This window comes from Hipposideros armiger, unplaced genomic scaffold, assembly GCF_001890085.2.
Source record: "Hipposideros armiger isolate ML-2016 unplaced genomic scaffold, ASM189008v1 scaffold_1018, whole genome shotgun sequence".
NCBI lineage: Eukaryota > Metazoa > Chordata > Mammalia > Chiroptera > Hipposideridae > Hipposideros > Hipposideros armiger.
In genome coordinates, this window is record NW_017732368.1 from 36,582 (window position 1) to 55,473 (window position 18,892).

The 18,892-nt window shown below is 50.3% G+C and overlaps 2 protein-coding genes across 2 annotated transcripts in view; one reads left to right on the forward strand and one right to left on the reverse strand.

Annotated features, from left to right (window-relative positions):
- Positions 1-26: 26 nt before the first annotated feature.
- Positions 27-10,333, forward strand: CFAP90 (cilia and flagella associated protein 90). The gene is made up of 3 exons (XM_019631610.1): positions 27-341; positions 8,205-8,321; positions 9,862-10,333. The coding sequence occupies exons 1-3, from the start codon at positions 129-131 to the stop codon at positions 10,039-10,041; spliced, it is 510 nt and encodes a 169-aa protein (XP_019487155.1). The 5' UTR covers positions 27-128; the 3' UTR covers positions 10,042-10,333.
- Positions 10,334-13,540: 3,207 nt separating this feature from the next.
- The window catches only part of ADCY2 (adenylate cyclase 2), a 380,993-nt gene continuing 375,641 nt past the window's right edge, over positions 13,541-18,892 (reverse strand). Inside the window, exons 23-24 of the mRNA XM_019631611.1 lie at positions 18,525-18,649; positions 13,541-14,357 (exon numbers count right to left, since the gene is read on the reverse strand). Of these exons, the coding sequence (XP_019487156.1) occupies positions 14,205-14,357; positions 18,525-18,649 (278 nt within the window). The 3' untranslated portion in view covers positions 13,541-14,204. The remainder of the gene's footprint in view (positions 14,358-18,524; positions 18,650-18,892) is intronic.

Sequence of the window (18,892 nt, forward strand, 5' to 3'; positions counted from 1 at the left end):
GCTCCGCCCCTCAGGCCCCCGCCCCGCCCACCAGCCCGAGGTCGCGCGGTCGCGGTATCCAGGCGACAGCGGAACGCCAGCACCTGGCGGAACGCGGGCGCGGGGCGGCCCGTGGAGGGCTGACTGGGATGGGCTCCCATCCGGCAGGACCCAGCACGGAGGCCGCGGGGGCGCTGGGCGCGGGCTGCATGGAGGACGACGAGGAGGAGGAGGAGGTCACCGCCGCCACGCTGCGCGGCGGGTGCCGGCCGCTGCCCCTATGCGCGCTCTCCTCCTTCAGCTACATCCCGCCGCGGCGCCCGGACCCCAAGGAGCACAGCTACTACTCCCGCCAGGGCGAGGTGCGCCGCGGGGGGCTGCACAGCGGGGCGGGGGCCCGTGCTGGGGGGACGGACCCCGAAGAGTTCCGCTAACCCGACCACCAGAGTGAGGGGGCGCTGTCGCCCCCAGCCAGGATGCGCGGGGGAGGGGCGGCTGTGGGGTTGCGCGCAGCGGGGACCAGGGGCTGGGCACTGGGCGCGCGGAGCGCGCGCGGCGGGTGGGGCTGTTCAGCCCGGTGTTCGGAGCCATGTGGGCTGGGTTAGGTCCCGGCGCTCTTCAGGGAAGGGAGGGCGAGCAGCTGGCCTTCTGCTAACTCACTAGCACCACCGCCACCACCGGAACGGCCAGGCGGCCCTCTGCCCAGGATCTCGGGGAGGGCCCCTCGGCGCCGGCGGCACGGCTTCCTCTGGGGTCTCTCTGCTGCAGGCCTGGGGCAGCCAGGAAACAGCTACTGCCTGAAGTCCTCGCCACACTGACTGCCCTGCCTGCGGCGGGCACGGAAACCCTTCTAGAAGCCCACCTGCAAAAGGAAGACACGGAGGCAGAGCTCTGCAGCCTCCTGCCAAGAGAGCGAGGCTGGCAGCGCTGCTCGATTCAGACCTGGCCCTGCTAGGCACGTGCGAGTCACCAGAAGAGGCTGCTGGTCTGAGAAGTCACCCTGCAGCCAAAGCAGGAAGAGAAGCCAAAGAAAAAGAAAACCAGAACTTGTCAGGCGTCAGCTCTTCCTTTCCGCTGTTTTTCCTAAACGTTACAAGACGTTCTCACAGGATGCATCCTTCTCATCCTCCTTCCATCCACAACCCATGGAGCCCGAATCAGTAAATCCCCATTCAGGTCAGACAGATGCATGGACGTGGCTAGACAGGGAGAAGGCTGCCCTGCACAAGCCACACAGAGAGGCCTGAGCCCATCTTTCCCTCACAGCCCTCTGAAGGAACCAACCCTGCCCACATCTGCATCTCAGTTCTGGCCACCAGAACTGCAACACAATATATACCCGTTGTTAAGCCCCCAGTCTGGGTGCTTTGTTTTGGCAGCTCTAGCAGACTAACATAGAGCCTCAGCCAGGAGGATCTCCTGTATCTGTCAGCACCTCTTCTCTTGGATTTGATCGATGTGGACGGACAAAAGGACACGACGAAGAAAGGGGACATCCGCAGTGTACCTGCCTTTGCAACCCAGTTTGCTGATTCCTAGGCTTGAACATATCCAGGTACTAAGACAGGAAGGGGAACTGGGGCAATGGCTCCCAATCCCATTGCCACCTGGACCTCATACCTTTTCCTCCTGTGAGCAATATGTCTTGGAAGCATTTTTATCTGTAAATAATTTCACTTATTAAATGAATTTCACATTTTAAGTATGCAAACACTACATCCTTGCCAATTAGTTTATGATTCATGCATAGCATTAGTGCACAGCATGAGAGGACCAGCCCAAGAGCAAGGAGGCCGGATGCTGTACATCGGTCCGTGTTGTTTTATTGAGAGAATACAAATCCTGTCTGGCTTCTTGACATGGAAAAATTCACAGTCCACTATTCTGTGTGTGTCTTTGAGGGGCCTCACCAATTACCACCTTGAGGCTCTTGGGAAACAAGAGAAGACTAGGCAGATGGGGCCAAGTTTACATAATTATCAGATAAAAGCCAGGTTGCCGGATACCATGAGGGACTCTGGACAAATAGGTTTGGGGATACAAAGCTCAGAATGGGGTGACCCACCCAGTCACTTCAATTGTGGGCCCCAGAAAAAGCTAAGCAGAACCCCAACAGGCACTACCAAGGGAAAAGGGGCAGAATTGAGTCTGGCAAGCCCTGTTTATTTTTCCAAAATTTACCTGCCTGATATGTTGCTCCACCTTTCTGGGGCCAAATCAACCAAGGGCAGGGAGACACGCAAGGTATGAAGTGACTGGGGCTCCATGCTGGGCAGGAGATCAGGAGTGGGCAAGAAGTGTGCCCCCCGATTGCAGGGGTCAGTGCACGGAGACCCTGGGCCCAAGCTGGCGCCGCCTGTGTTAACGAACTTATTAGAGCACAGCCACAGACCCATTGCTTTAGACCTATCTATGGCTTCCACACAGAGGTGAGCAATGTTGACAGAGACTCTGTGACCTGGAAGCCTAAAACAGTGACTGTCCCTTCACAGAAAACATCTGCCAACCCCTGCTGTGATGCATGGCTGCCTCTGGAAGGTCATGTGGGCCTTAGAGCAAAGTAATGCAAAGTTGATTTTAAGAAAAAAATTCAGTGCAGTTTTGATAGCTGGGGCATAGGCGAGTTCACATCCTGAGGCCTTTAGTGTCACGTGAAGCAAATGATGCAACAGAAATAATGACATGAAAGTAAAATCCTCCTGAGAATGATCTGAGCTGGCATTTACTCAGCCGCAGGATGCCGGAAGATGGTTCTCTGACCTTGAGATCATTTGGACTAAAGAAGGGTACCTCTGTCTCACAGGTTTGCAGGGGGGAACTCAGCTGCCCCTAAATCCATTATAAATTCCAAGCCCCACTCAAACCTGAGAAGAAACATTGCAGAAGGAACTCTTAAGTCCATTACTATGTGACACACTTAGTGGGGAGTTAGTGGCCCAGCTGAGGAGTCCTGGATAGAAATACTGGCTTCATGTTACCAGCTGTGTGGCTTGTCCATGTCACAAGTGCTCCATCTCACTTTGTCCATCTATGAAACAGGGATCAAACAGTACCGCTGCACGGAGCCTTTATGAGACCAAATTTAATTAATGCTGTAACAATATGGCGCATAGTAAGCCCAGTGTAAGTAGAGCTATTATTATTACTATTGTTTGCTTTTGTTAGTGCTGTATTAGAGTTTCCTTTCACTGAGGGTTGGTTCCACGGGGCAGTGCCTCATCCCCCGACCCTTAGCTTCTGAGATGAATATGGGTGAGGCAGGTAACCTGAGTGTCAATCCGGTGGCTTCTGATCCCCTAAGGCATCGCCCCTGAGGGAGCCCCAAATTAAAGCTCTCAACGCAGCACACTTATTTAAGCCCCAGGAATGCCTTAAGAAAATATGTCACCTCAAGCTGCCGGCTACAATGCAACCACCCCCTGTCCTGCTCCCTAGGGGGCTCCAGCTGCAAGGGCTTTTCCTATAAAATATTGTTCCAGGGGCAGCAAAGTGAATTCCGTTCAATCATGTTTTTAAATTCCTTTTTGCTGCTTCTGCCTTGCGCAACATTTCTGCTCCTGAAATGGAAAAGCTAAGTTAAAAAAGAATGCCCTTTTATGATGGTTTTGATGATGTTTCTCTGTCTAAATGCTACATTAAAAAAAAAATTCCTAGGTGGTTTTAGAATGTGCTTCCCCTCATGCTAAGGTGGATGGTGGCTGGCTCTGTCGTGAGCATGGCTTTGCTCAGAAAGCTCCAGTTTAGCTTTGGTGGGATTAGCTGACTTTCCTTCTACGTGTGTGGTGGGGACAGAGGCCAGGGGCTGACGGTTTCTTTACCTTCCTGGTGACTGACTTTCCCCTCACCGAATACAGCTAAGCACTTTGTAAATATAACTGTGCATGTTGACTGTCCAGAGGTGCAAAGGAGACTCTGGAGGGCCTGTGCCAGGGTCCTGTCTACAGGGGTTCAATACTATCTCCCCAGCCCCTCCTGGGTGGAGCCTCTCTCCCGTAGGCACCAAGCACACCTGGCATGCACACTCGACCGCCCCTTGGGGCTGTGGAGGACAGGTAAGCTCCAGTTCTTTTGCTGATTTACCTTTAAAACCTAGGCACATTCCTCTTTGTTGTCTCCTCTTGGCGACAAGTTGGGCAGATGGCCTAATGCAGAGCTCTCTGACTCAGAGCATACCTCCAGTATGAAGCAGACACGAGATCAGAGGGAGGGGCTTGTTGACTTCAACTCAGGGGTGCAGGCAACGGGTTTCAAGGCTCTGCTTTGGGCAACCATGCCAACAAGAAATCAATTTAAAGGAGTGAAAATGGTGCCTTACTAAGACTGCTTATAATGTGGTTCTTATCAAATTGGTAAAATATTCGGATGATTCAAAAAGTTATAAACATTTCCAAAACTTGTGACTGTAGGCCACCAGAGAGGAAACAGAAGCTTGCGACAGACAAACCAAAGAAAGTAGGTGAGTGTCGTGCTTTTAAAAAAAGCTGACATTGTGTCCTTGACAAGCAACAGTCCTTCTGAGATTCAGAATCGTGAATGATGTTACAGCTTAATTAAAATATCCTCATCAAGCTTGATAACACTGCTAGACTCCTGAAGAGAAGCGCCAGATTTATCAGAAGCAAAACGGTTATGAGTCAAAGGAAACACTTTGGGTCACATTGGGAATTTTCAGATTTACAAGTTGGTCATACAGCTCTTCATAGGCCGACAGTAACAGCCTCAAGATGAAGAGGTGACAGTACTTTGGCCCATGAAGAGAGGAAATGAGCAGAGTTTGGTCCTACATTGATTACTGTATCAGTCAAGGTGGGTGAGGATGTGCCCTGGAAACAAGTAGGCCTGGAACCTGGCGAGTCCTAACGAGTGGCGTGTCCAAGCCTGCTCACACTGACTGTGGAGAGCCCGTCTCTTCTGCCTTCAGCAGGAAGGCTGGAATTGGCCATGGTGGGAGTATTTACACCACAGAAATCAGCAAAGTCTGCAAATCAAGGCTTTTTTTTCTCCTGATTATTAACATAAGGACACCACTGGCTGTAAGATTATAAACATAACATAATGCAAGTTTGCTCCTTTCTCACGCAGAGCCAAACATGTCTGTTTCTCCTGGCTCGGCTTCTTCATGCAATCGCTCGGGAAACCCGGCAGTTACTCGGGAAACCTTTGCTGCCGCCACTGTGGCCAGGGCTGGGCATCTTTGGGACTTTGCAGTCCTTTATGGCATGCTTTGAATTTGCCACCCAGAGAACAAGGACACAGAGCCTGGTGGATGGCAGAAGTTTTTCGCGGACCAGGTCTTGAAGGTGGTGTCCATCAGTTTCACACACATTCCCCGCCAGAGCCCGTCACCTGCTGCAGCCTGATTGTGATGGAAACTGGTCATCGCAGTCTTCCGTTTGCTCTGGAAGGGGAAACGTGTTTCGTGAGCTCATAGGATAACCCCTGCCCGATGACCATGGAACAATGCATTAATTTTTTCTTGTTTCCTCCTTTCTCGCAGAATTTACCTGGTTTAGACTTAACAATGGGAGTTCATTTATACTTAAAATAGTCTTAAGGAAGGAGAAAATACAGGTCTTGGGTTTCAGTTTGCTCAAAATATTACCCCAATTATTTGTGTGAGAGTGTGTGGATGCCGGGGAGGAGGAGAGCTTGCCAGGTTGGGAGGAGGCACTGGCCATGATAAAAGCCCAGCGACGCCCCCTTGTGGACTGGAGGTGGTAGGCCAGTACTTCTTCCTCGTAGTCCACTTGCATTAGTCATAAGCTAGGTGATGCTGCAGTAACCCCAGTCTCAATGGCCTAAACAGGCTTATTTCTGGTGCCAAAAGTCCAGCAGGAATCAGAAGGGTGGCTCTTCCAGTATAGTCACTCAGCAGTCATCATGGAAGCTACAAACATCTCAATATGAAGCTTCTAGAAGTCCCCAGGCACTGGTTCTGCCTGAAGTCAATGTCTCCTCCACTCATAGTTCGTTGGTTAGAACCGGTCACATGGCTTCACTAACCCAAAGGAACGGGGAAGATGAATCCTCTGTGGAGTCAGGAGTAGAGGAGGCTCCTGGTGGTGCCTGCCACAGGGAAGGTCTGCATGGCGGCGCCTCCCTGGCTGAAGGCCAGCATGCACCTTTGGAGAATTTGTCCCCCACGTCCCTGCAGGCTGGGGGTTGTGCGTGCGCATCCACTGTGTTCTGCTGGCGCCTCTGTCCTGGAGGCTTACCCAGAAAGGGTCTGCTGCAAGATTGCCTCAATCTCTCCAGCCCGAAGCCAGCTGATCCCATCAGCGTCTGCAGACGCCCTACACACTGTATGTTAAAGATAGGGAGATTTTGCTTTCACTTTCTAAAGGGCCTGTTTTAGTTTGAATTTTATTTGATAAGCAAAAATCTGATTTTTACAGTCAAAGTGACTGGTATTTTCTTTGTGACATTTTCCGCATTGCTTTGATGTGTTGGTCCCTTACAGGTTTTCGTTTCACTTACCTTTCTAATCCATCCAGCGATGACTTTTGTCTAAAGTGTGAAGACCCAAATTAATTAATTGTTTTCCCCAAAGAGTCAATTTTCACAGTACCCAAAACTGAATAATGTATCGCTTCTCCACGGACTCGGGCTTTGTGTTTTTTAACCCTCTGAGTGCATGAGCTATCGTTTAAGTTGCCTTCAGTTGGGGTGAAGGTCACGGTTGGCCAGACCAATGTGTGACCAGACCCAGGAGCTGAGTGGGGGAGAGAGAATAGTGCCAAGAAGACACTCCTGCACGGCGACATCATTAGATGGCCACTGGGGCACAGGCTCAGGGGCCCCTGCTCCTGCCTCATGTCACTGGGAGTGACTCTGAACTTGGGCAAAGCTGGACTCCAGCAGTCACTGAGTAAGTGCCCTAAGTGTGTTGCCGTAGGTATTCTGAGGAACCTTAGAATAACAATTCTTAAAGATTGCCTTGTTTTCCTTATGAGATGGTTAATTGCATTAGGACAGTAGCCACATCTGAATGGTCTTCAGAACCTCCCAGCAGAAGCAGCGCAGGACACAGGATGACCTGTGAATGACTTGTCGAGGCTGGGCTGCAGCTGTATCTCACTCTGTTCACTGCTGTCACTGCCAGCAGCCCCAAGTTCCCGCAGTCAGAAGGGGTGGTGTGAGTTTTCCAGCAGACTGCACACGTCATGCACCCTTCCCCATTTACCATCTACCTCTGCGCCCTGCTGTTAGAGGAAATCATTCTAGCGTTACTATCTGGGGGGAAAAAAACCGAAACAGAAAAACGAGCAAGCGCAGCTTACAGAGCCGGGGCCCCCAAGTCCCAGTGAGGCGGCATGTCTGGGTTTGCTGCTGGAGGGCTCGAGGCAGCTGGAACTTGGCTGGAGGAACATCAGTGCCGTACAAGGTGAAGATTAAAGATCAGCTAACACATGGACTTGTCTCTCTTTTACTAGGTGCCAAGTCAGGCATATTTATTTTGTATTAAGAACAAGTTGGGATGAAAAATGGAGATGATATCTCTGTTAACAGGGTCACTTTCTAAAATATCACAGCTGTGTGTATGGTATTTTATATATATATATATATATATATATATATATATATGTATATATATATGTTTGATTGATATATATGTGCATATTGCATATATATATGCATATGTAATATAAAGCAAATACATATATATATAGACACAATATATATCAGTTACAATTTTAACTACCACCTATGAATAAAGAACATATTTCTGTCTCTCTACAGAAGGATTTGCAGGTAGAGAGCCCTTCTAGTGGCGAGTAACTTAAACGATGACTTCTGTTTGCTTATATTATCCTAGAATCCAACTTATTGTTAATATTCAAAGCAGTACAAGCTTACTATAGAAAATTTGAGAAAACAAGAAAAGTAGAAGTGAAGGAGAAACACACACACATCAAATGGATTATCATTTTAAGGTTTGCGCTCTCGCAATGGAGTCTGAGAGAATGCGGGGAGCACGTGTGTCGGAGGGATCTATGAAACGTGGAGGAACAGTGCCCGTGGAAACGCCCCTGCCCCTCAGCAGCCTGCTCTGGCTGGCGGGGGCCTGGCCTCCCTGCTCGGGGGCGACCTTCCCTGGCACCCCTCAGTGCAGCTAGGACAAGCTGCTCACCTCCTTCCGGGAGCGGGCTGGCTTCGAGCTCTGTGATGCTTCCGTGGCTGTGCCCGTAAATGAACCCACGCTTGCTTTCTCTTTTTCCTCCCAGACAGGAGTCGTTTCCCTCTATGACTGTGTTTTTAAGAAGAGCCCAGGTTATAATCAGAAATTGCACCGAGATGACAGGGAACATGCCAGAAGCCTGGGACTTCGTGTTAACGAGGAGGTAAGGTTAACAGGGCGTTAACAAGAGGTGACAGTCCCTGCGTGTGTGATAATTTCATGTCGTTTCCAGGGGTGTCTGTCACTCGCCTTTGTGGGGCTCCCCTCTATCTTACTGTGACGAGAGGTTGAGAGTATCGCTTGCTCTATTCTGTCATGTTACTGTGTCTTAATTTTTATGACTGTTCTGTAGAATTTAATAATTAAATGAAAGCAAAACTAAGAAGTTCTTTCCAACAGAAACAATAGGGTTTTGCTTAACCTCTGAGTCCAGGCTGTCACAGTTGTTCTAGGGACACTGGGCTTCCGAGGACGAAACCACACAGGCAGGACTGTATCTCTCAGGTTCATGTCCCGGCTGCTACGACCACCGTGGGTAGCACGAGTCCTCGTTTATCTTGACACGATTTTCTGAAAGGGAGGCTCTGCGTGCAGGCAGCTGCACAGGTGGGTGACCAGCAGAAGGGACAAAACTCACAGGGTGAGGGAGTCAGGATTGCAGCAGGCGCTTTGTGAGGGGGTTGTGTCCCCCTTGGTGTAGCTGGGCCCATCTGCCCGCTGGGCCGGACCCCCCTGCTGCCTTTCCACACATGGACATTGTCCCCACAAAGCCTGATCTGAGGACAGTGTGATCATTAAACGTTGGGCGCTGAGTTAATATCATCATAGTCGTTTACAGGACACACAGAAATCAGAATGTAAAAGCTTTGGGTGGGATTTCTTTCTAGAGTTGGATTTTTCCCGTGGCTAGAATAGTTTAAGAATGCCACCATGTCACTTTCAATGCAAGCTATTACTCTGATGTGAAATTAAGTGACGGAGGTACTGTAAGGTCTTACCATCTGAGTCATGGCATTACCAGTTTTTCTATTGTTTTGTATGTGGTAATTCATTCCGAGTTGGTAGAGAAGTGAATGCTTTCCTCCCATAAGGGCACGCCTAGCATTTCCTATATCCAGTCCCAGGTTTTGAGCGCCTCCCATGGACTGTTGAGCATAAAGAGAACAGGTGATTGTCTGCCCTCCTCGAGCTGACATTCCCACGAGGAGACAGAAAAATAAAAGCCAAGTAAATAATGAATGAATCCTGGTAGTAATAAGTAGTATGCAGAGAAAGCCTTTTAAGGAGATGGGAAAAGTGAAAGGGTTGGCAGGCTGGAAAGATGAGGGGGTGCCAGGGAGATGGGGTGTCTGAGGAGATGAGGGAGGGACTGGGGTGATGTGCCTTTGGGGAGAAAGCAGGTGGAAGGGAAGGCAGGCAGGCAGGAGGCAGGAGAACATGAGCCTGAAGTCAGAGGCGCCTGGCGCCCACTGGAATATCTCTCCTGTCCTCTGAAGGACTGGACAGCTCTGGGCAGAGGGGCAGGGTCAGGCCTCGTTCAGAGATCCCCCAAGTGTCAGCGTGGGGCAGCCCCCAAGAAGCCAGGGCGGAGACGGTGCAGGTGAGCCAGGCGGAACCCACTTCCAGATGCCAGGCTGAGGGATGGCTGAGCTGTGCCGATGGAGCGGGTGGGAGCTGACCTGAGTGTTCTGGTCCCCTGACAGGAGCAGGAGAGGCCTGTGGGGGTGCTGATGTCATCTGTCTACGGGAAGCGCATACACCAGCCCGTGGAGCCTCTGAACCGGGACCACGGCCGCGCCAGCCACCTGAAGACGGACTTCTACAGGAAGAACGGCATCCCCAGCATGAAGGCGCCGGGCTTTGGGCACATCTCCCCAGCCTGACGCCTCCGTGTGGCCCGGAGGTCGGCCGGCTAGTGAGGCTGCAGGCAGGGGCCGGCTAGTTCCTTCCCACGGACTCTAGGAGCTGGCCCGATGCCTCAGGTGCTGTGACAGCGGGAATGGTGGCCGGCAGCCGCTTTCCCTCAGGTCGCCTTGGCAAAGGACCTGGCCAAGCACCTTTCACACTGAAGGCCAACATCGAGGGTGACGGTTTTCACGTGAGATTTCAGATGAAGTGATGCTGGAGACTGACCCACTGTGAGCGCCTGAATAAAACGAAAACTTTGTTCTCACGTCACAGCAGTTGGGTTGCTTTTTCTTCACCGGCTCTCCACGTTCACAGGGCTTCTCACTCCTCAGGGGAGAACCGGTCACAGGTCATGGGAAGAGACTGGACTTTAGTGCTCGGCAGACGTGGGTAAAATTCGGGCTTCTGCATTTCCCAGCTGCGTGGTGTATGGCAAATCATTGCTCCCATGTGAGCCCACATTTGCTGCTTGTCGAAGCGGGGTTCCCAAGCTTGCAGAGCTGGGGTGGGAGGCACTGAGCCACTGGGGCGTGATCAGGGCAGGGGCTGCAGAGAGGGCGACTGCAACGGCTCTCCTTTCAGAAGCAGCCGCTTCTCTAACCTAAGCTGGAAATGTTTACTTTGTAGATCATTTGGAAATTATTCAAGTATTAAGATATTGGCTATATTTTGAATGAATGGGTCCCTTGGAAGAAGTCATCCCTCATCTATCGTGGTTAGGTTTCCCATGGCTGAGCAGTTAATGGGCAGGGGGTCTAATGAATTTCAATACCCATTCCTCCATTGCTGGTTTTATTATTTTGATTCTTTAAGGAGCCATGACACTAAATTGCTGGTAATTTCAAGGCCGAGTGACTCCTAAATATTTCCTTATTCTTTTGAATTTTGTTTTTCATTGTAGGTGCCTTTCATTTATTTTCCAAACAAACAGCGGTAGTTTATTTGGAATGCCTTTGGGTGAATTCAACCATATTTTTAACATAATAGAAAATATATAAAGTTTGGGTTATGGAAAGCTTTACAAATTACTCTTTCTTCAGCCTTAATTACCAAGAAAGACAAGGCGTCGCTAAGGAATGCCTTCATCTGACAGTAACTGCAATAAGTTAGCATCAAGCTCAACTATTTTCATTTACTTTAAGTCAGATCCTACTCCCTTAACCTTCTACCAAGTGTTAAAAAGCAGGGCTTGAGTTGGTCAAGGTCTCAAAAGATCTCAAGTGTGTCAGACATAAATGGATGTCCCTTGGCAACTCGACGTTTACAATGTAAAGCCAATCCATGAATGCTCATTAGTCACCTTCTCAAAGAGAAACACAGTAAAACAATTTGTTTTGATTTATCACATTTCCACCATTAGTCACTGTTTCTTGGGAAGCAGAGTGGTTGCTGTCTGTAGGAAAACAGAACAGCACAGGCATTTCTGAACAGATGTACCGAAACCACCGCGGTTTCAAGGGGCCTGGACTCACGGCGTTTATCATGGGAGGGGCTTCCTACAGCTGAGAGGAGAGGAGGGCTTGGAGGGGTCTTACCATCTACTGACGGCAGGGCTTGGGCTGATGGGAATGAACTTCAAGTCCTCTTGTTTACAGGATTTGCTCCCAGGAATGTTTGTGGCTGCAAGAGCTTAAGGAGCCTGGACCAGGAGTCAACACTTTCAGATTTCGGGGGACAAGTGGCTTTCCATTCTAGTCCTGTTTTGGTCACTGGTTGCCTGGGATACTTCGAACAGCCCCTGGACCTCTCTGCACCTGTTTCCTCATTTGTGAAATGCAGGGGGTCTCCTGGGGATCAGAGTCACCTGGAGAAATCAGTATCTGAAACACAGGAAGCGTGATACCCCCACCAGCAGGATTTCTGACGTGGCAGGTCTGGGTCGGGGCCTGAGCATCTGTATTTCTAACAAGTTCCCAGGTCCTGTTGATTTTGCTGGTAGGGGTTCACACTTTGAGAGACACCGTGTATGCACAGACCTTTGCAAGGCAGACTCTGATAATGACTTTGATGGATTTAAAAACCTCGATGGTTTGATAAGTCTGGTGATACAGCTTTGGGAAAAAAACAGTTCTTCTTTTGAGTTCTTTTCACCAAATCCAGCACATGTTGGGGGCCATGTTTAAGAGTGCTTGGTGAATCGCCCAGGTGTCCACTAAGGGCAGGTGACAAAAAGCACCCTCGGAGGAAGAACCCACAAGGTGCAGCTGCCAATCATTGTTAGAGGTGATACACAAGGCCAGTTTGAAGTCCCTGAACCCCTGGGACATCCTAGTCCAGATTTTGGTTAGAGTGAAGAAAGATGTCCTTATACTCTTTTTCATCTTTCAGTCACCTTTTTGGAGAATTAGGCATATCAAGGCCAATGCTGAGTTGCAATTACAGGATCAGAAACTTCCTGACTGAGGAAGACAATTGAAGATGTCATGCTATGGCCCCACTTTGGTGACGAAGGCCAGTTACTAGTTTCCATAAGCCCTTTTAATTGAGTATGGAGCCAGGTCCCCCCAGGGCACCGTGCCAGGGCTGGCAGGACTGAGCCCCATACCTGCCAGGCTGGCTCAGTCATTAATTCACACACTTAACCAGATCTGATCCCCTGAACTGCCCATAGAGAAAACATCCTAAGAGAAACTGAGACACATGTTCAAAGTAGCACAGCTAGCAAAACACCAGAGCCAGCAATGAAAGCGAGGGCTCAGACTTCCAGTCCGATCCCAGGAGGAGGCTGCCCGCCACGAGCCCCGGTCCTCCGCCTCTGACACACGCCTGCCCGAGCCAGGAAAGGAAATCGCGTTTGAACACCCAGGCTGGAGTTTGCAGCTTTGCTTTTAAACGTTAGATCACATGTGACTGTGCTATTTTTCACCCTTTGGCAAGGCATGACTTCTTTATATGAAGAAAAAACCAAAAGTTTAGAGTTGGATTTTCTAGAATCAAATTTGTGAGGTCGTCTATCTTCAAGGCTCTTAACGCCTCCTTAGACATACTAGGGTGGCTTGTGGGGTTTGGCAATTTCTCTTGGTTTATTCAAACTGTTGTGATTGCTAATTTGCATAGTCCTAAATTATCCCTGTGCAGCCTGTGCCTGATAGCTTATCAAAGGATTATGGTAGATCAGAAGTGTGTCGACAGAGGGGTGCTGTTGCCAGTAGAAAATCTTTTTACTATTAAAATATTTCCCCCTGAAAATGCTCTCCAGAGTTGCCAAAATGAAAAGCAGACCCCTGGACACACGGAGCATGCTTCCGGTCTTTCCAGGGAGCCGCATAATCAATTATGTCACAAACTTTGTCCTGATCTGAAATGACTCAGGGACATCCCCACCTTTGCTTCTGGATAGTGTTTTTCTGAAACAACTGTCAACAGGGAGAATGACTGGAAAACAAGCCTTGATTCTGGATCAAACCACAGGAGAAAGAAGGAAGTGGTGGTGGTGGTGGGCTGGGGGTGGGGCAGGATACAGACACTGCAAACCAAAGTACATAAAACTTTTAATGAATTAACCTTACAAAAGACAATGGCATCAAAACATCAGACGCGTTTGGTACAAAACTGGTCCTAGGTTGTGAGAACTAATTCTGGTGATGGGTGGCCACGTGCTGCTGGCACGACACAGCAGAGCAAGGTGACAGAGCCACGGATCCCGCCTGGGGCCCGTGGACAGCCACTGGCAATGAGACACATTGGTGACACAGTCAGACTCCATGTGGGGTGACAGAATCAACTTATTCACAAATACTGTGTTTTAATATCAGACTAGCAGATGCGGTTGGCGAGCTACCATATTTCCCCAAAAAGAACATGCACCTGAAGATAACATACACCCCTAGTTTTATTGCCTTAAGAATTTTTGTGTGTTTCACCTCTATCATCCATGTGAGTCCTTTGAAGGCTTTTCCCCTCCATCACACAATCCTTCTCCTTCTCCTTAGGAGTGAGCACAGTGCAAGTGGCAGAGCAATCTGGGCACACATCAGACACCGAACAGTATGCCACCAGGTCACAGGAATGAGTCTGCAGAGGCTCCAGAGGACAGAACAGAGCACGCACATCGAAAACAAGGGACAAGGATCGCAGTCAGAAAGTGCATTGTACCTCCCCAAAAATACAGTCTTCCTGCCGAAATGAAGGCGCCTGTTCAGGAAGCCAGGTTGCTCTGGGAAAGGGACCTTGACATTTCTGTGTTCACAAAGTACGTCTTCAGTTCCCCCTTTCCTTTCACGTTGATGATTCCTCGACACGTGCACGTGTACCCCAGCGTCTGCAGAACGAGGCTCGTTTCCTCCGTAACCTAGAAGCATGTCGACAAGTGAACAAGCATTTAGCATGAATATTAGCACAACCCTTTTGAAAGGTCATTTGCCTATAAGGATAAAGAGCCCCAAAACATTCATGTTCTTGGATCTATTAATTCCACTCCTGAGAAATCAGTAGAAGAGAGACTAATCCATGAGAAGAAGAAAACAAAAACAAAAACTGAGGACAATGTTTAATTCAGTGCTGTGATAGTAAAAAAAAAGTGGAAACACTTAAAATTCAAGCAATCTCCAGGGTTAAGAAAACTATGATGCGATCATGTCAATATCCTGGATGAGACTAGGGAATCGTGCAGAACCGTCTCAGCCCCCAAAAGAAGAATTAAGCTGGGATCCGGCTATGGTTTCAACCATGGGAAGATTAAGTACGCATGTATAAGAGACCTGGGAAAAACGTAAATCAAAATATGCTGGACTGGTGGGATTACAAATTATCATGAATGTCACAAGTATTAAATACTTATCAGCTCCTGCAAATGGCCACGAGTGTCAGGTTTCATGCACATGAATCAAATGACCTAAAACTAAAGACACTAGGCATCCGCACTGGCTTCACATGCACATGGCACCCTGGGTCAGGTCCTAGCGCTTCCGCAACTCCCTGGATTGACTGGGATGCGAAATGGAGTGAGCACCTCCCTTGCAGCCTGTCAGCGTGACAAGCCTCCCGATCTCCTGCCATTTCACCAAGAGGCAAGGACTCTACCTGCCTGATCATGTTCAGGTCCTGCTGGGTCAGAGAGCAGGGACACCTGCCAGGTAGGACTGGGAGGCGCCACGTCCTGCACTGAGCCTGCGTGAGCCTGCCCGGTGGACTCCTCGAGGGACCATGGCTGGAGGAGGCAACTCAGGCCTACCTGGGTCTGGCTGCGTGAGTGTCGTAGGAGCCTCCTGCAGGAGCCGTTTTCTCAAGCAGAGAATGGTGACATGCACAGGCCTGACTAAGAACGAGATCTCTGCTTCCGAGGTGAGGGAAGACCTACCTGTCAGGGACATGGCCCCCCGCCAGGCCCCTCTAGGGGGGATCTGGGTCTGAAGCAGACAGGGAGGGAGCTATTCTCCCAGAAGCCCCTGGTAATGCTGAGCTTTGGAACCATCCACAAAAGCAGAGGAAGGATTTCCTCCCACTTCATGAGAGGAAACGGACGTGACACCTGTGGGCCCCCCACCCACGGCATGTGGGTGACACGCCTGTGGCAGGCAGGGCTGTGGACAACATAGCAAGGCCATCACACAGTGGTGTTTGTGGCCTGGGCACTGCCGGGCTGATGCCGTGGTGGGGCCGTGGAGGCAGCAATGAGCCAGCCTCCTCCTTGGGCTTGGGGGCTGCAGAGGCCTGGGTGCAGACGATGTCCTGGGGCAGCGTGCATCAAAACCGCAGGAGGGCTGTGCTTACGAGAGCCCAGGACCCATCCGGGGCTCCCAGAAGGCAGGCTGACGTGTTCCGGGTAAAGATCTCAAGGGTGGGCTGGGGGAAGGAGCTAGAAATCCTCTGTCTTCCTGTGATGTGACCCTGCGGCCAGCCCCTCGCTCAGGGACAAGCATGCAGGTCCTTACGAGAGCAGAGCAGGCGGGAAAAGGGGGCCCAGGTGGCAGATGCTCAGTCCCGGTCTCCCCTGACTGGGCCCAAGTCCCTCAGGAGCACAGGTATAGCTTGGGGTTGAAGCTCGCAGCACAGAAGGGACCCTGGATTTGGATAAGAGCTGAGAGACCATGGACACAGCCCAGGAGCGCAGGTGACAAACATGTTCTCCTGATCAGAGATCTTGGGAAACTCAGAATGACAGAGGCTCCGGGCTGCCGACCTTCCTTCCACACGGACAGCGAGCACACGGGGGGCCTGGAGGCTAATTTTACGGTTGGCGTATCTACCGGTGCTGAGCATCACCACCGACATTCTCGAGGGACCCTTTGGTGTTTGTAACACCAGCCATACAGTTATCACGGCGCAGGTGGGGAGGAGGGATCTGTCGCCCCGATTACCACCAGCTATTACTCCTCCATGCCCAGGGCCAGCCTGCCGGGGCAGCCAGTGGGCTTCCAGGCTAGAAAGCACGGTGGGCGTGCCATGCTGTTTGATAAACAGACCCCATTCCTTTGGCCCAGAAGCAGCTTTTTATGGCCTCTGCATCATTTTTTGCTTTTCCTGGATCTCACTACTTTCTTTTGCACATAAGTGGAAATGAGAGGCTACTGGAGCCAGAGTGAGCTCCTCCTGCAGGAGAAGGAAACCGACTAGCTGCAAACCAGCCAGCTGCTGGGCCCAGCGAGCCCACGCGGGCCTGTGGATGCGCCTCACTCTCGACCTGCAGAAACCGGTCTTCCTTCCTCCCCGGGGCTCAGGGTGCACACAGGCCTTCCGGGTGGCCACTCTGCACTAAACCACATGCGGTTTTATGACACTGGGTATCACCTTAGAGATATACAGGAGCTCAGGCTCACTTTAAAGGTGGACCTGCAGGGGATTTATGGCCTCTGGGAGGGACCGCTCTCCTGGACCGGCCTCTCTTAGTGGCTTTTGATGCTTATCTCAAGTGCTTGAAGACCGCTGGGAGAGCTGTGGAGCTCATTAAAACCACCACCCATCTTCTGAATGTTACAGGTCTAAGGTGGGGGCATAGGGTCACCTACAGGTGGCAAAGTGTGTAACTGGCAGAAGCGTGCCTCCCTCTCCAGTGGAACAGGAGACCCTGGGTGGTCCAGGGTTCCTGGGCCTCCCTGAGAACCAGGGGCGGGTAGTGACGTGCATGCAGAAAGCCCTAGAAGCCGTGGTGTCATCAGGGCACGGTGACACCAGGCTGCCAAGGTGGCAGACCATTCCTGTCAAGGGTGGGCAGCGGGGCAGTCCTCAGTGTGACCATGGCTCCAGCCCAGTCAGAAATGCCCTGTTTGGCCAGTCTGGCTGGGAAGGCGGGATGTCTCCTTTTCTCCCCCCATCACTTCCTTTTTCTCTCTCTCTTTGTTGGATGTTGCTTGCTTTTCCACAACTGTTGATAATAATCTGACTGGAAGAGGGCAGACACTTAGAAGTACTGTTTGTCCAATTCCAATGAACATTAAAGATATGCTCTAGAAAGGCCACAGAAATAGAATCGTCTTGGGGGAACAAGGTGGTGTAGCGTGAGGGTCAAGTGAGAAAGCAGAGGTTTCATGAAAAGCCTATTATTGGTGGCTCTGGAGCTGATGGTCTTCCAAACGTTAGTTAATACAGTCCCTAAGTCTCCACTGCAGTCTTAAGAAGCAAGGATATCTGAGGACCTTGACTGAGCTGAGGCACACAGAGCAGGGACTTCTCCGAAAGGACCAAAAACCCATCAAGCCTACAATTTGTGCCCAGTGACTTGCACACAAATGTCCCGTGTGGCAGGACCTTATCTTGCAGAACATGGCATGGCTGCAGTGAAATGAGGCACCACTGCTCTTTGAGGGTGAGGCCCAGACACGCATGCACGCACGTCCTTCTTATGTGGAGACAGTCCCTCGCTGGTCCCACATGTCCGCCTCTGTGCCCAGGCACTCACGCAGCCCCTGCCACTTTTCCTTTGTCAGGTCTTCTCTTTCTATGCCTTGGGTGGAGTCCAGATCTTTCCAGTCATTTCTATATCTCGAAAGCCCATGTGTGTCGGATTCCGTGCTGCCATTTCATGTCGCCCGGGGTTCCATGTTTTCCTCTCCCTGATCAGCTCCCTCATTCCTCCTCCCTGTCCAGCCCCCCGGGAGAGGGAGGCTGGGGGTGAGGTCTGGGTTTAATCATACCGCCCCCTCCCTCGCAAAGCCCTTTGCAAGGTGTTGTGATGGGAGAAGGGAGAGGCGGGAAGGACTCCATCCTGTGCTTCCCCCTCTGCCGTCCTACGCCATGTTGGTCCTGTGGCCACTTGCTTTTACAACTGCAATGACCTTTACAGCATTACAGTGTTTTTTACTGTTGTTAATAGTTAACGCAGAAATGAATTAACATTTCCCCAATGAAAGGATTTAAGTCAATGTCAAGCTTTCTTCAAGATTCTCTCAAGGTTTTTCAAGATTTAAGTACAGTTCAGGGTTCTTTCCTTTGTCTTCATATATTAGTGTAATTATCAGTATACATACGAATGGCTCCCAGAGGACAGACATGGCCCATGGGGACCATGCAGACGCGTTACCTGTATTTTGTCCAGGACTCCAGTGCTGTCCATCCTACTTGCCACATTCACGGTGTTGCCCCAGATATCATACTGTGGCTTCTGAGCTCCGATGACACCAGCTATCACAGGCCCATGGTTCATCCCTGCGACACATCAGAATGCGGTTACCATGATTCAACTGACAATTGTTTTAAACAGAAAAGTTTTACTAGATCACCTTCAATCATCATTATTAAACCATGATTAGCCTATTGAACTCTCAAGCAAGGAAAAAGAATTTCTCTAATTTGATCATCTAAAAACATCAAAATGTTTGTTTTTTACCCCTTTTAGGGCCTTGAGTCAGAATTATATGTCCATTTGTCTTTATTCGCTAATAACGTAAA

What these genes read in the sequence shown, in the direction of transcription:
- CFAP90 (XM_019631610.1), top strand. Translation starts at nt 129, where the DNA reads ATGGGCTCCCATCCGGCAGGACCCAGCACGGAGGCCGCGGGGGCGCTG. An exon ending in ACTACTCCCGCCAGGGCGAG is followed by an intron (nt 342 to 8,204) that starts GTGCGCCGCGGG and finishes TTTTCCTCCCAG; the next exon opens with ACAGGAGTCGTTTCCCTCTA. An exon ending in GACTTCGTGTTAACGAGGAG is followed by an intron (nt 8,322 to 9,861) that starts GTAAGGTTAACA and finishes GTCCCCTGACAG; the next exon opens with GAGCAGGAGAGGCCTGTGGG.